The sequence below is a fragment of the Loa loa genome, assembly GCF_000183805.2.
Source record: "Loa loa unplaced genomic scaffold supercont3.108, whole genome shotgun sequence".
Classification (NCBI taxonomy): domain Eukaryota; kingdom Metazoa; phylum Nematoda; class Chromadorea; order Rhabditida; family Onchocercidae; genus Loa; species Loa loa.
In genome coordinates this window covers 153,030-169,448 of record NW_018108288.1, presented here as the reverse complement: position 1 = coordinate 169,448, position 16,419 = coordinate 153,030, and the positions used below count along the sequence as shown (strand labels likewise).

Here is a 16,419-nt window from a genome sequence, read left to right as displayed (position 1 = left end):
TTATGAAAATTAAAAGACATTCTAGTAGTATTGTTATGATTATTGTAACAACTAAAATTACCCATTTCTTTTTTTTCCAATTAAAAAAGCCATATTGTTAAAATGACTTTTCATTGAAAGTAAAATTTAAAAAAAAAAATTTTTTAATTTTTTTTTGTTTATTTGTTAAGGCAAAGGGAAATTATATTTTTTGAATTTTTCTATTACTGAGGATAAGGAAAGATTTGCTTATGCAGCTGTTCATAGGACTAATTGATATCTTTGGGAATTTTCCATAGTGGATATTTTCTGGAATTTTCCATGGTGGATATTTTCTGGAATTTACCATGGTGGATATTTTCTGGAATTTACCATGGTGGATATTTTCTGGAATTTACCATGGTGATTACTTTCCGGAATTTTCCACTGGAATTTTCCATAATGAATATTTTCTGGAATTTTCCATGCTGAAGCTATTAACGTTTTGTAGAAGAATAAGGCGGGAAAAACAGAGAGGAATAACCTGTATTTCATTCTCTTCTGAATTGCGTTCTGACCATCCTCCTAATAAAACCTCATGGCCAGGGTATTTTGGTTTCTCGGATTCCATATCAGTGATTCCTTCCAGGAGAATTAGCACTATCACATCGAATAAAAATAAAATTATCATCACCGATCCTTCCTTTATTGACATCATATCGTTTGACTTCTGTTTACTCAGTGGTCTTAATGGAAATTTTTGCGGAGAAAGGAAAATGGATCAATTTCTGCTATGTTTGCTATCCGGGATGTGTTACCGTTTATCCTATCGTGTTTTTACCCTACTGTATGGTGTTTTTTTTTTTTCCGGATAATTTTTGCCATAGATTGAAGGAGTATTCCAAATTTAATTAACATGGAACGACATTTACAGCAAATGTTGTGGAAGGATTAAATGACACTTTGCGAGTCACTGATTGGGATAGTTTGGCGATTAGCATACCATATCACTTCTGAAAATTAATTAATCTGACAGATTTGTTGGTCATTTGATAAATAACTGTGCAATCACCCAAATGCGTGAACACAAACTCACTAGCTCCATTTTTATAAACATTTTGCGCAATGAAAGTATAAGCGGAATGATACTGCGGTAGCTTTCCGACGGAAAAAGAACCAAGGTTTTGAACAACTGGGGCTACAAATTAAAGAGTTAATTTGACAAGTTAAATATGAATTGTGAGATGTACCGTTCATCTCAAAGAGATGAAGAATGGTTTTTGGTTTGTTTTCGTTTTTTCTTTTTCTACTCTTCCAAAAAGGATTCCACTCGGAAAGACTCAGCCATCCGTTTCGTTTATTGACATACCAGGAAAAATGACGCTTTTAGGAATACGATATTTATGACTACCTGCAATAAATAGAATCACAATTTTACCCACCCAAAAATTTTACTATCTACTTAATGTTAACATCTCTCAGATTTCAATTGAATTAGTATTACTTGTTGCTATAAAACATGTGCAAAATGCTCTGAATAATTCTGATGTGAGACTTTTTTTACTTAATATGTTCGGTATGGGTTGAATTTGCTTTAGATATCATTAAGTAAAGCTTAAATTAAATAAAGACAAAGAAATGAGACCCTTCTGTAAAACTTTCCTGATGCTTTTGGTAGGAAAAAAAGGAATAAGAGAATCAGGAGATATCCTAAGCAGCATTAATGTTCTATGAAAATGGTTAAAGCACATAAAGTTCCTTCCTTGAAAAATTTTTAGATTTTTTTTCTTTTCGATGCATAATGTCAGTTTGTTTCACAAACATTTATAAATTCTTTGTAAGGCATGAAAACATGCAATTGATTAATAATATTGATAACAATAAGAAGAGTGAAGCTGATTGATTACAAATTTGTGACTACATTAAAACTTATAGTTTAAAGATTTTACTACATTAAAAGTGACAGTTTGAAGATTTTTCCGATACGAAATTATTAAGCGTTTCTGTCGCATCGTTTATGAAATTAAATGAGTACAGCGAATTGTGATAATTCAGCTGCTCCTCTAATTAAACGAAAAAATTTAGCCAATCTTTTTGCGTTTGGTAAGCTTGCATGAAATATATGTACTAATCGATCCTTTTTATTACTAAAAATTCGATGCGATTTTGATAAAAAGAATGATATCCCTGATCTTTGACTTGAGGATAAACTTTAGAAGTGTCAATGTCTCAGAAGTTTATGAAAATAAATGAACCAAAATTCCTAATTCTCCAAGAACTCGAAGTCCATACAGTAATAACAAAAAGTTTTCGCAACACTTAACAATTCGAAATCAATCCATCATTTTATTTTAGACTCCTTTCACTAATTCCCTACCTATCAATTTCAATAACATTTTTTGACGTTATCTAAAAGAACCTGGCTATTCTAATGATCCTATCCCTATCAATCGAAATCTCTTAAATGTCGTACCCAACATGGACGATATTTTGAGTGGACTAATTACAATAATAATATGGCAGTTCACCTTAACACAGATGATTGCAATGATATTCTAATACAAGTAGACGATCGGATCTAAAATGGCTCAAGTGTCATAAGTGTCACAGATCGCTTATCGATTATGTAAACAACATACTTCTTTTCCTTTATTTCATAATTGATCATAAAAAATGAGTAACACTACAGTAAACAATGTAAACAAACCAATACAATCTCTCAATTAGCGCTTCTGTATATACAATGTCGCTAGGTTGTTTTTTACTTGACAGAAAGGTTGCAAAAGAAAAACACAAATGGAGGAGATCTTTTGAAGAAAGTGGTATAGTTCAGAATATTCTACAGTTTGGTAACCTCAAAAGACACGATAATTTAGGTAAAAATGAAAATACCAAACATGTATGGGAAGTTACAGGAACGTTGGAATAAAAAGAATTCATTCAATGCAAGCTAGTACAATTTTGCAAGAAAATCTTGCAACTTCTAGTGATTCGCTATGCACAACACTTTCAAAAAAAAATCTTCCGTTTTTTGCTATCATGAACCAAAAAAGTCAACCGGAAGAAATGGATTTACAGTAAGTTAAACCAGAAAAAAAAATGCTCGAATCTCTGCATCAGTCCGCAGTACTCACCAAAGCGTTTGGCTTTAAAAATTTTCACTTTCACGGATTCCATTTCAGAACAAAGCAAAACAATGAAAACACCAATGTACAGCGGAAAACCATTTCTGAAATCATTTATTTCACTTTCATTTTTTTAATTGCTCTCTGATGATTATTTCTAATCCTTCTCCATTTCTAATATTTGATTCATTTCGATGATATTCGGATAAATTATTTCGCAATAAAAAAAAGTAGTGAAAACATAGTAATTTTGAAGGAATAGCTAAGCTTTTTTTTGCAGATCAATTCATGTTTTACAAAGCAAATAGGATTTCTTTTGTCGTTTATTTTAAAAAGAATTATTTCCTTCATTTGTGAAGTTTTAAAGATTGTTGTGCAGACTATTCATTCCATTCACAAGGGATATATAATAATTCATCAAAGAACAGTGGTAACAGTAAAACATGAAAATTCATTCAATATACACAAAAACAAAACAGCCTGGTATATCCGTTAAAAGAAATCTAGAAAACAGAACTGTCGTCATCTAGATCCATGTCTACATCGTTTTGTTCCTGAAAAATAGCCCTTTTCAGTTCATGTCGAAATTTAACAATCCAACTTTGTTTTTCAAATGGAAACACTGAAAAACGCTTTAAAAATAAAAAGAAAATATTCAAAACTAAGAATTTTAGGAAAAATTAATAATCAAATGGATATCTAGTTCTCCATTAAATACACCAACTGAGAAATGGACCTCTATAAGCTCTACATCACCGTTTCCGTTTTCATCAGTTATTAGTCTCTCTTGTGAATCGTCAGCGGCGGAACCTTCTTCCACTTCTACTTCTTTTAGTTCATCACCCTCAAAATCTTATTATATTAACTACGAGGCAAATCAGAACTTAACTTTGAAAAGGGAATTAAAAGTATTTTTTCAGCAGATTTTCAAGAATGACGATTTTCAAACTGTTTAATTCTTTAAGGAGTGTCTAACAAAAACTGCTATTTAAGACTGGAAAAAGGGATCAAAAATACACATCTAAATTCCTGCTCTTCAACAATCCAATTTGAAATGCACTGTCGCAGTCAACACCAATCATCAGCTGATGAACTGCTCTAATAAACTGCTCCGACGTGGCCCTTAGCTGAGGTAGCAATTTTAACAATGACTTACATTTGGTGCTCTGTAAAAGAATTTAATTATATGAAGAGATTAAGAATTGTGGAGATGCTTCGATCATTTTAGGAACTAAGAAAATAAACATTCTGCAAGGAGAACCAAGTTCGGATCTAACTTGTTAAAAATGTGCATTAATTAAATCCATCTGTAATTAATTATATTCGGGCAAAAGTTTACTAATATCCAAACGGTACTGCCTATCACAACTGGTTATTGACAACATATATTCAGTTAACTATGTTTCATTTAAGCTAATTATAGCAAAGCAATGTGTTGAAAAAGCGAAACAACCTTCGCATGAGCACTCATATTCTGTAATGAACGATTACCAATTTGTACCGTCTTCAAAATCGCATTTGCTTCTGCACCATATCTCGCAAACCTTAAAACTGCCCGTGTATGACATACTATTGAAGGTATACATATGGCTACAAATTTGCTTATTTCCATAAAGACAGTTATGCCACGTAACTGAGTGATGGCTCCAAAAAAGAATGTTACACCATATGTCTCAATTTAACTGAAAATTAAAATCATAATCAAACCTCGATTCGTCTGACAGCAGATACATGAAAGAACTTTTAACGACAAAATTTTGTAAGAATGAACGTCCTTCACGTGCAGCAGTCAATAGCACACTAGCATTTCGCAGCTCCTAAATAATTTAATGGTTATAAGCTAGACGCCGAATTCGCTTGCTTGAAAAATGCGAATTTGTCCTACAGCAGAAGCAGTAATTGAAGATCTGGCGTTAAACATCTAAATTGATATACCAAACTTAGATTGAAGAAAGAAGTATGCCAAAAAAAGCTGGTATGGAATTTATTAGCATTTCAATGAACTTACCTGGTATTCGAAGCATGTGTCACAAACGGGTTAGATATTTAATCAAGGTCTTAAAAAAATCTCATGAAGATATTTCGTTCAGCTTTAGAATTTGAAAGATACCTTTACACGGATCAGCAGAGTTAATAAACAGAAACTACTAGCAGCAATCTTCCAAAATGCAAAGCATTCATCCTGCTGTAATTTGCCCTTCTCAATCATTTGCAATGACAAAACATTCCTGATAGTTTCATTCAGTGAACAGAATAAAACTTTATAAATGGAAGCAAAAGTAACTCTGAAACAAAGAAAAAACATACAGTAAGTTCACAAAAGTAATGCATTTACTTGCTATCAGCTGTTCAGTTATTGCTTGGAACTTTCAATGGATATGAAGTCTTCTACTCAGGAATGTTTTATGTGGCGGCGTACTTGCTAAAACAGGTAAAAAGAGATCCTTCATCCTCATTTAAATCCTTGTCGCGACACGGTTCCAGGGATGAAATCTTACTTCGTCGCCGTTCGTCTTCTGGGACTAATTCAGATATTTTGTTTGCTAACATCCACTGGATCGCAGAAAGCCGGTCATTTTGTTCCCGAAATGAAAGATACATCCTATAACACTCATTTTTGGTTCCAAAGAAATTTCTCAGCAGCTTCTAATTAAGTACGTTAGGTACGTGTAAATAAATAATATAGATAACTAATTCCTTTCATATTAAGTTGGTCGTTCGGTTCAGTGATATTAACTGCGCGAACTGAAGCTGACGTTTGATGAAAAAACAGTGGTATAAAAAAGACTACATATTTACCTTGTATGCAGTATTATAAATTAAAAAGAAAATTTCGATGACCTCAAAATGTTTGCAACCGCTTGATTAAGTGATGCACCTCTCACTGGTTTTTCTTCTACATCAGACCATTCTCTTTTCAAGTACGCAAGTGCTGATTTTGCTAAAAACTACTATTAGTGCACAGCTTTTGTTCAAACAGTTCCAGTCTTTTCATAATTTCTTATAGAAGTTGAAATTCAAATGGGCAACTGGAAGCTGGAGTCTGCCATTTTATAAGTACCATTTAATTTTCAACACTTACCAACTTTAGGTTTCTGTCGTGTGTTAGTGAAATCACAGGAAAGTAACTGAAGTAAAGAAACAGCACAATCCAGTGTAGGGACGATCTCGGAAATACTTATAAAGTAGCTCGAAACAATGTCCTAAAAAACAGGTCCGGATGTAGTAAAACAAATGGGACCTCTGCTGCTCTCGTCTTCCAAATTAATTTTAATTCCTGGTCAATTTAATTGGAGGATCGAAAAGTCTCGTAATTTATTTTAATTAAGGAACCAAATTATGAATAGAAACCTCTATGTCATCCACCCCCCGTGTATCCTCAACAACTCCAACATCAATCATCGTTCTTTCCAAGTTCTCCATAACCGATTTTCGACGTTCGATTTTTAAATGATGAGATCGCCCTTCCTCTTCTGAATCATCTCTGGATACTTTCATAAAGTCTTGGCTGAAAATAACCATCTCATTTCTAACTAGCAATTCAAACAATCTATCATGAGTTATACCAAAAATCATTTCATAAATAGTAAAAATGAAGAATTAAAGGTTAAACATCAGTTTACGGCTCTGCCTTACCAATGTTGTAAAACAGTAAACCAAAATTTGACGTAAAAAAACTTACGATGAAAATATATTATAGAAAACGACCAGTGACGAATGCATGAGAGCGCTCATGTCAACGTAATAGGAGCGTTTGGTAACATCGAAGACGACGGATGTATCTTGAAGACTTTTGAAATAGTCCACTGCACCATGTAAAATAACGAATAAGGTTGAGATAACGGACTGAACTGAATGCCAAATTATCTTTGGATTTCCACTCTCCAAAAATTTTTTTGTGGTAGTTTTTCGGGCTGCCTAAACAATGTAGCACAAAATTGACTTATGTTAAAATTTAACAAATTTAAAATGAACTGAACAAATTTGAAAGAGTGTAGTGGAAAAATCTGTGGGTCGCAGATAAGGAAGAAACATTACCAGATCGATATTTGCAAGAAGTAGCAAGATATAAGTAGAACTAAATTCTAAAAACAAAGATGCTAAAGTTTATGCAGTTATATTGTAACTGCAAAAATTGGCAGATAACACCAACCTACCAGCTAATTTGGTCGCAAATGAGCTCCTGGGACAAACATTTTGCTATACAGTGATACCTACTAAAACCCAATAAAACTTGTCTAAAAAAAAATTGAAAATAAATAATTCGAAATTATACCGTAGAAATTAACAATTTAAATAAGTTTTAAAAAAACATTTGAAGTAACGCTTTTGACGAGAGACTTAACTTATCGATGATCTTAGCAATGAGAAAAAGACCAACGATAAAAAAATCATACTTGTTAATATTTCTGTATTATTATCGTAAACGTACCAATAAGAAAGATATTTTTTTGTTCTTGTCCCTTTTAGGTAAAAGTTCTTCTAACAGCTTGCCCAAAGCTTCTAGTAAAAACGTTGTTTGTTTTCTCTTCTTTGGCAACAGCTGAAATACGATATTATCTGAATGAATGAGCAAAAGATTACGTCCAATACGACTAAATACACTCAATTTTTAAATTCCATGTCTCAAAAGGGCAATGGTGCTTAACACGTAAGTCATAAGTAATCTATAACATCTAATCCACAATATGAACAGTTTTGCTGAAGAAGTGTGCAGAAAATAAGGCAAAATTCAGTGCGGCAATAGGAAGGTTTATTCTTCTTTCATTTCAAAATTTGTTAGATTAGATCATAGCCAGCGAATGAATATAACGTTAATTAAAGATTAAAAAACTTGGGAAAGCAAGTTGGAACTTACTTCAATCAAATGAATGACAGCAGCAAAACTAAGTGGCATGAAAAAAGATAACAACTGGGACTCGGCAACTAGCCTCTGTCGGCCCAAATTTTTAGTCATCGTCCGTCTGAGTTGTTCAATTTCGACAATTTTAGCTTTGTTAATCTCCGTTTGAGTGGCATCCCTTTGTAAACCTTTCCTCTACAATATACATCAAGATTACCAGCTCAGTTTTTTTTTTTTTTGAGAAAATCTTTTTACACTCCTGACCAAAAAATTAGAAAATTATCCGTCACTCGTTGTCCCTCATTGCCGCAAGCAGTGATCATGCCACTATCCACTGAATCAATGAAATCCATACTAAGAATTGCCTAGGTCAAATCCCGCACTGATAAGTTTTTAATGCTCTATAATTATGATTCTTAAGTCTGGATAAGATATGCCGAGTCATTTATCAGCATGAATGTAACGGTAAGATTTCCTAAATTTACGTTTTCCTGATCCTCCGTTTCATTTAACTTGTTCTCTTCGTCATCCATATATTTTGTTCCATTTTCACTTTCATTAATTTCTCTTTCATCACTGACTGTATTTTTCCGTTTTTTGGACGATGGTTTTTTAGGAATATCGTAAAACACTATTAATTCGGTTTGTTCAAAACCCAACACACGTGGCATCCTATATTCTCCGATTTCTAGAATAACTTTTAAACCAAACTGTTGACAACATTAATTGAAACAGAATAATGAGACAAACAACAAAAAGAAAAGATAGATTCCAATAGAAAATCTGCAATATTTTTCCAATTTCTATAACTGCTGTACTATGTTCGTGACCGGGAAAAGTTTCTAATCTATTATAACATGTCCTCGATGTATATATCACTTTACAACATTGTTCATTCAACTGTGCTGCGTGAGATGCTTCACAAAATTCTTATTCATGCCTAACCTTTTTATCCGAAAACACACAAGCAATCACTTCCCTTCCATTATGGAAGTGAAGCGACAGCTTGTGTGTTTTTGGATAAAATAAAATTTATTTCGAAACATATTCCAAGATTTTATTCCGAAAGACCTCGATTTAACTAACTTTGAATGGTGTACTTCAGGCTTTTCTGGCACTCCATCATTAATGCAAATTTTTTGCGTAATATAGCATGGATATCTTCTATATCCGTCTCGCATATCCTATTGCTGCTTACAGTAAACGTATTTAGCATCTAAAATTTGTTTTGTAGTTGGCAAAGTTTATGGCATGGTAGAAGTAAAAGTCGATTGAAAATCAAGAATAACAAACTCTGCAACACTGCAACCTCGACTCAAAAACCCTAATGTCTATCGTATGCAGAGCTTAAGATCAGCACAGCAACTTGAAAAAATTAAATTAGACGATTTTCGCTTCTATTTGAATTTGGGTACTACACCAAAAATCATGTGTACAATTGGTTTTGATACCAATACTCCTAGTTTAAGTACTGTCTTTGTGACCATTTCTATTCGTGGGACAGCTAAGATTTTTTTTTTTATTAATTAGGGGACTTTTTTGGTTGGAATCAAAGAATCTAATCATTATGAAAGAAATTATAACTTTGTTTTCTGTCTATGGTTGAGGAATCAGAAATAGTGAGCGCTGTTAGTTCGGATTTTTCATGACGCTCATTACATGGGTTATTTCGGCTCAAAACTGCGTGCTGATTCAAACTTGGGATCATCGAATCGAGCGATCATTTACTGAATCGTGCTGTGGTCAACTTATCCATTGTCACAACAGATTAGAAAAAACTAACCAGACGGATCCACTGAATACAGAAAAAGAAAATGTCACAATTTGTAATTCTGCTCTGTTTGTCTTTCGTTTCCAGGTTGACTTCAACCATTGAAATATTCGCTTCTGCAAAATCACCTTTAATTATCGTTTTTGTAATGATTTCACATATTTCTTATGAAAAAAAGGAAGAAAAAGGAAATCTGCTTTTGACGCCTAACTTTATCTAGAAGAGATTTATTCAAGCCAATCTAAAGTATTTTGCATCTTAACAGAACTTTTAAAGGAATAATGATTGAAGTTACGTATTGTTTACCTAATATAAAGCGAAGTTCCACAAGAAAACCATCATTGTGTTGTTTGTTGGCCCATAAATACTTCAACTTAGTGAGCGCTAAAAGAAGTTGGAAATGAGCAATTGGTTCAAAAATCCCACTTTCTGAATCGGGTATTTTCGAGGAATGTTTCACCAACTCGCTTAAACAAAGCCATTCGTTATGTAATGAATTGCTATAGCGTTCATCCTCCAAGCGGCTGAAATGTGCTCTAGTAAATTTCCCAGCCTCATGATTATAAAGATAAAATTTTGTCTACAAATTAGAACAGCACAGTTTGGAACTGCAAAGTCTGGATGAACTGACTTTTGATCCTTAATGTAACATAAACCCGATCCAAATGGCTAAGATACTTTTATTTCCTTTTTACATATAAAACTGTAATATATTAGAGCAAATTAATATCAAATCACGCATATGTTTGAAATAATATTGAAACATATCTACATTACGTCTTTTAAAAACAATTACCACTGTGTAGAATTTCGTTCACATCGTGTTAAGTAATTCCGTCTGAATTCCAAACACAGTCTTTCAGCCCAGACAACCTGAAATGAGTGAGATTTTATTGTGAGCAGAATCCATCACTGTGAACAAAGAAAAAACTTTGATGCTGTTATGACATACAAAAGTATACTTTAAGTTGAATAGAATGTAGTCTGGCTCGCATTAAAGAAACAATTAACGACTTGGAAAAGATTGCAATAATCTGTATTATGACTTTGTAAATCATATAACCAAATTTGACGAATCACAGTTGTTATAGCCTAATTTGAAGGTTTATTTAATTACAATGTAAATATAATTATTGACCAAAACAGTGCTGTGTCCAACTCCAGTACTCATATTCAGGATCCTTGCAAAATGTTGATAGAAACAAGTGCGCAAATAGGCGCTATGTTTTGTTCGTTCATCCAGTAATGTTAACTTTTGCTTGAGCATCTTTTCACGATCTTCGGCATTTAATCTATATGACAGTAACTTCTGTTTCAAATTAATAATGAACAATTTGCACTGCAACAGCAGAGCAGAAATACGCATTCCATGATACCATTATTTCTAACTTATGCAAGCCGCACGTAAGAAAGCGATATATTGAAATACAAAGAAATTGTGCTCTTCACCCTATGTCAGTTTAAATAACTACTATGATTTTCCGAAAACTTTGACTTTTTTTGGCAAGAACAGACTAATTTCTAAAAAGTCCTTCTATTCATCTCAAATACTGGTTAGAAAGATCACACAAAGATACCTGTTATTCATAAGATACTGCTGCAGCTGCATCAACACACCAAGAACCCCCCATACTTTTTCTTTTATCGAAGACGAGGATATCATTTGTTCAATTTCAAAATCCAATCCTTTATGCTGCATTAAAACGCGTTTCCATTAATCGGTTCCGAATGCATTTCAAATATATGAATTTCATTTTGTGAAGATAAAAACCAAAATATAGTAAAAATTGAGGAGCCACTGACTCATCATGTAGTTGGAAATGCAGAGGATGTTTACCGAATAGAATGTTACATTAACAAAAGTTGATGAGAAATGTTTCACAACTAAAAATCCAGAATATACTAGTTATCCCAATGATATGCACCAATACGGAGCTCCAAACCTACTTTTTCTGTAATTTGAGACTGTTCGGCGGTTCGCTCCACCGAAAGCAATATATTAAAAAACCGACATACATTGTCGAATGAAAAATTGATCAAACACGGTATTTTTTTCTGAAAAGAAGGTAAACGTAGAGGGAAAAAATTAACATTAAAAACATTGTTTTAGTTGGATTTAATGCATAAATTAGTCGCGTAGTCGTCGCTATTCCGATAGGGAGACGCATGTACACCCGCATCGGGAACTATTATTAATTGACAAAGCTGAGTTTATGGTCCACTCCAAAATTATTTCGAAATTGAAAAAGCCTGGGCTGTTCAAATCTGAAATTTGGCGCTTACACTAAGAACAAGAGAGAACTTTGCAAGTTCTTCATTGTGATTTTCTGCAATATCCTGCAACATTGAAAGCGTGGTGGTGATTTCTTCTTCTGTTCCATTCAAATGTTGAATAATATGATTGAAGACCTGAAAATTGGGCTTAATTTATGTGCACTTCTTGCTTTTTCATCAAAACATATTCAATGCTTTGAAAATCTCGACTTTTTATGCATTCAAAATTCATATCAAAAAGAGATTAAAGTAAATTATACCGCTGATTGCGCTGATGGAAGTTTTATAAACAGAGTTTTGTATCCATGGGCTCCAAAATGCATATAAATTGGCGCCGGAGACCACATCAGAATTTCGAAAAAATTACAGATTGGGCGGAAAAAGTGTTGAGTAAACTGAAATTCTTGAATCTTAAAGACTAAAATTTTTGGATCTCTTATGTTAAAAAGAATTCTTTTAAAAAACAAAAAATCAAATATGAATTATTAAACGACAGACATCTCATGAATTTTTCTTTCTCAGGGCCATAAATGATTTGAATCGCATCTAGTTCCTCGCACAATTCATGTTTTCACCGAGCTAAATACGAAAAACGATTATATATCAAAGCTATTAAAACTACGGAAGCACCTCAGTATATTCAAAAGCCAATGTAATGAGTTGCTCCAATTGAAAATGATGACCGCATAAAATCTGTTGTTTGAAGATACTATGGATTATACGGTTCCAGTTACTCACATCCATCAACGCAAAATAAAATAAAACATCAAAAAGAACCGGCACCTAAAATGACACATAAAGGATAAGTTTTAACCCTATAAGTTGTAGAAGTTAGTGTCCTAGTGTAATAAAATACAAGACAGAAATATCTCGACGCTACTCAACCGAACATGAATCGGCATGCCTCTTCATTTAGAACTAATCATTTTACACAAACAGTGAACGCAAAATATGTTTACCTGCAACTGGTTGCAAAATGCAGCCTTTAATTTTTATTTCAGGTATATCTTTCAAAAATGAACCTTTTTCGCAACTGGAACAAGATCCTCCTTAGGTTCGGCAATATCACTTCTTTCGTCGCTCCCATCATTTTGCTCCTGTTTTTCGGTGGTCAACGTAGCTATTGCATCTTTCCAGTAACAGCCATCACTGGTTTTCATCTTCTTTAATATTATTTCGAAAATTTCCGTTAGCACTTGGCCAACTGTTTTCTTACTGAAATCTGCACATGTGCTCGAAGATTGCAAAAGACTTTCCGGAAGATAGAAAAATAATGGAAATATTAAACGGAAAACAAGCATAAAACTTAAAAAAAGTTTTCAAAAAAGGAAAACAACAAAAAAAACATTTAGATATCCGAAACCAATAGAACAACTATCAAAACGTCATCTCAAAATCTGGTTATAGATGCATATAGAGGAGTAAAGTTACAGATGAGTAAAAGTTTATAGATGAATAAGAGTGTAATACCTGGTTCCCATTTCTGTACTTTTTAAGTTTTCTATCTGCAGATGTGTTCGAAGACTGCAGAGAATGTTCCGGAAGGCAAATTTCTCACTTCTTTGAATACTGCCCAAACAATATGTTACCAATTCCGGCAAAACTTCCATGTTTAATTCCATTAGATTTCGCAACATGTTTCCACGAATCTAAAAACTTATAACAGCCTATTTTCTAAGAGGCCATCTCCTAGAATATCCAACCAAGTTCAAAAGTTCACTACAAAATACAGTCGAAGCGAAGAAAAACATAGAGGTGAATACAGATATCCCAAATAAAAAAACAATGAAAACATGGGAAGAATAAACTGACGATCTAATCAGAGTTAATTTTGAAACGGAAATTACTTCATTTGTTGTCTGTTCATCAGTGCGAAGTAAAAGAAGTGTCTGGAGTATAGTGACTCGAAAGGCTAATAAATTGTCGCGAACTCTTCGCAGAAACATTTGTTGTAGATTATTTGCAGCATCTGCAAAGGGACGACATTCTTATGAAGTGAAAAACAAATGGACTTTTACAAGAAGCATGAATTGTCTCCACAGTACTATAAATTATGAGGAAGGTAACTAAGGAAGAAAACACAACGATACTCAAACTATAGCTCCTATTCATCATTATTAACACCCATCGGATGAAAGCCCTATTGATTCTGAGATTGTAACTCAGAAATTTAATAAATGAAATCCTTGAAAGAATAGACCTTGCTGAACGATGCGACTTGGTAGGATTTCCGGTAGAACTTGTATCAAAGCGTCACGTGGTGCACAATGCCAACTCTCCAAATCACAATCAAAAACTGAATTGAAAACGCGTTCGCAGTCATATATAGTATCCAAATAACGAAACTGTGCGATACAAGCAAGTGCAAGGCAGTCACTTTTCGTGCAATCACCAGTAACACTAAAATTTTGACCTTGAGTTGATTGAAAAGAACAAATATTCCACAAATTTTTTCTGCAGGAAATAAACGCGAAAATTTTGACAATAAAAACTCAGAAATACTCTTGAAATGCACTACAACTAACAAGTCCAATCAGCAGAGATACTTTCTCTATTAAACAGAAGTAACCTTAAACTATTTTAGTACTCCAACATCTTCAAACAAAAAAAAAGAACTACACGATCTACATGATGTAACATAATAGGTTGTATTTATGAATTTCACAATTTTACCTTTTTGCATAAGTCTCAATTTTTCGTAGTATCAAATCGAATGCGACAGTTTGTGATGATTTTGACATTAGCAGAGCCCGCATAAATGTATCCTATAAGCGTTTTCATAAAGAATCCAATGTTCACAATGACCGATAACTAGCGAAAAAGTTAATTATAAACGAACTAATAATAAGCGCTTGGTCAGCGTCCTTTAGGAAGTCCATCTGTTGTCTTATAGGAACGAAAGCTTTCGGTGATGAAAATTTCTCGGCACGTATGAAAATTTGAGTGAGAAGAGGTTACTAACCACATATCCCGCTTCGGTAGCGGAAGGCGACAAATACATTTTAAGTTTGACCTCTTCAACAATTTCTTCCTCGAAAAGATCAAAAAAACCTGCTCTTTTCTGCAAAGTTTTATAAGATAAATGTAAACGAAAAATTGTTAACAATAAACATAAGGAAAAAAAGTAAAGAAAACCATATGTAAAAGATGTATCAGTTATAAAATAATTCTCTTACACTGTCATCCTTGCAGTATGCATCCAATTTCTTTATCAGATCATGAAAACTATTTGCTGTAAAAAAAAGAATATATTAAAATATAGTATTATTAATTATTAACTGCAAATTATTATCATGACCACATTCATCACTGCAATTACTAATGCTAATGGTTATAGTGATCAAATGTGGGAAAAGAAGAGAAAATTCACGAGAAGGAAAAAGCAACTGTCCAGTAACCAAATCTAATGATCTAATGATCTAATGACAGTCAGGAATACACGCCACGAATACACGCCACATTTGTTGAGTTAACTTCAAGCAGTCCTCAGAACGAAACTTCCAAGAAGATTAAGTCTAACTTAGATATATTGATATTTCATCATCGCCAACTGTGCAGATTTCAACTCCCACTTCTTCCAACAAATTCTCGAACTCATTTCGCGCTGGTATTTTACTGATATTTAATTTACATACGTTCGCATTCTGCGATTGCGTATAACATCGATCAAGAGCTCGACGAAACTCCCTTTCATCGATTAAGGGATAATCATTTTCGAATGAATCATACTCCGTTGCTGATACTCGAGCTGGTGCTGAAATATAATTGGGATTTGTACAGAGATGAAATGACTAGGGAAATGATAGAGCCATCTGCAGTTACAACAAATAAATTCCAAATAAATTTTGCAATTAACAAATTAGATTCAGCCAAATTTAAACCAAAAGTAATTGTTCAAGTCAGAGCGCTAGATATTCAGAAAAATGATTTAATCCATTCTTTTAATTTAATTGAAAGTATTTTTGGTGCTCATAAACTATAATATGCAAATAGATAAATACAGATAAATCTACCACAAAACATATGAAGATAGTAATATTTCACTCACTATCACAAGCTATTGTTCTGTTTTATAGCTTGAGATTAGCGTGTGAATGGTGATAAACTAACCATTTATGAGAGGTGGCGTCGCGGGAACAGACTCAGAGCTATCCATTGGTGATCCATTCGAATCTTCTCCAGTTACCGATACATTTCCACCCTTCTTCCGTCGAAACATCGCCAACCTACTTTCTAATTATTGCTCTTTGAAATTGGAAAAATTGAATCGAAAAAATTGCAAGCACTCAAGAATTTCCATCACGAATGTATTTCAGCTGATTCCCGAAAGCATTCAAAATCTTATAAATACTTCTCTCATCCAAAATGTTTCCCATATAAATTTCAAACATAATCTATCGACCAATACCGCATTCCACGCTCCTTTAAAGATTAAAGAGAAACGGAAA

General features: G+C 33.4%; 2 protein-coding genes across 2 annotated transcripts; both read right to left on the bottom strand.

Annotated features, from left to right (window-relative positions):
* Nucleotides 1-502: 502 nt before the first annotated feature.
* On the bottom strand, nt 503-673 carry LOAG_02386 (hypothetical protein; the record flags this gene model as incomplete). Its single annotated transcript, XM_003137924.1, has 1 exon — nt 503-673. A coding segment is annotated over one exon (171 nt), but the record flags the coding sequence as incomplete, so codon positions are not given.
* A 2,731-nt stretch (nt 674-3,404) lies between these two features.
* On the bottom strand, nt 3,405-16,190 carry LOAG_02385 (hypothetical protein; the record flags this gene model as incomplete). Its single annotated transcript, XM_003137923.2, has 33 exons — nt 3,405-3,637; nt 3,820-3,927; nt 4,103-4,249; nt 4,537-4,627; nt 4,791-4,900; nt 5,194-5,368; nt 5,503-5,685; nt 5,925-6,024; nt 6,166-6,286; nt 6,435-6,591; nt 6,766-7,001; nt 7,516-7,626; nt 7,942-8,121; nt 8,412-8,614; nt 9,013-9,142; nt 9,710-9,813; nt 10,004-10,221; nt 10,494-10,570; nt 10,836-10,989; nt 11,275-11,390; nt 11,645-11,752; nt 11,981-12,106; nt 12,232-12,366; nt 12,602-12,754; nt 12,994-13,186; nt 13,442-13,620; nt 13,819-13,940; nt 14,172-14,371; nt 14,645-14,736; nt 14,934-15,032; nt 15,148-15,203; nt 15,492-15,725; nt 16,082-16,190. 33 exons carry the CDS (start codon nt 16,188-16,190, stop codon nt 3,587-3,589), a joined length of 4,578 nt encoding a protein of 1,525 aa, XP_003137971.1. The 3' UTR covers nt 3,405-3,586.
* Between the last annotated feature and the right edge of the window lie 229 nt (nt 16,191-16,419).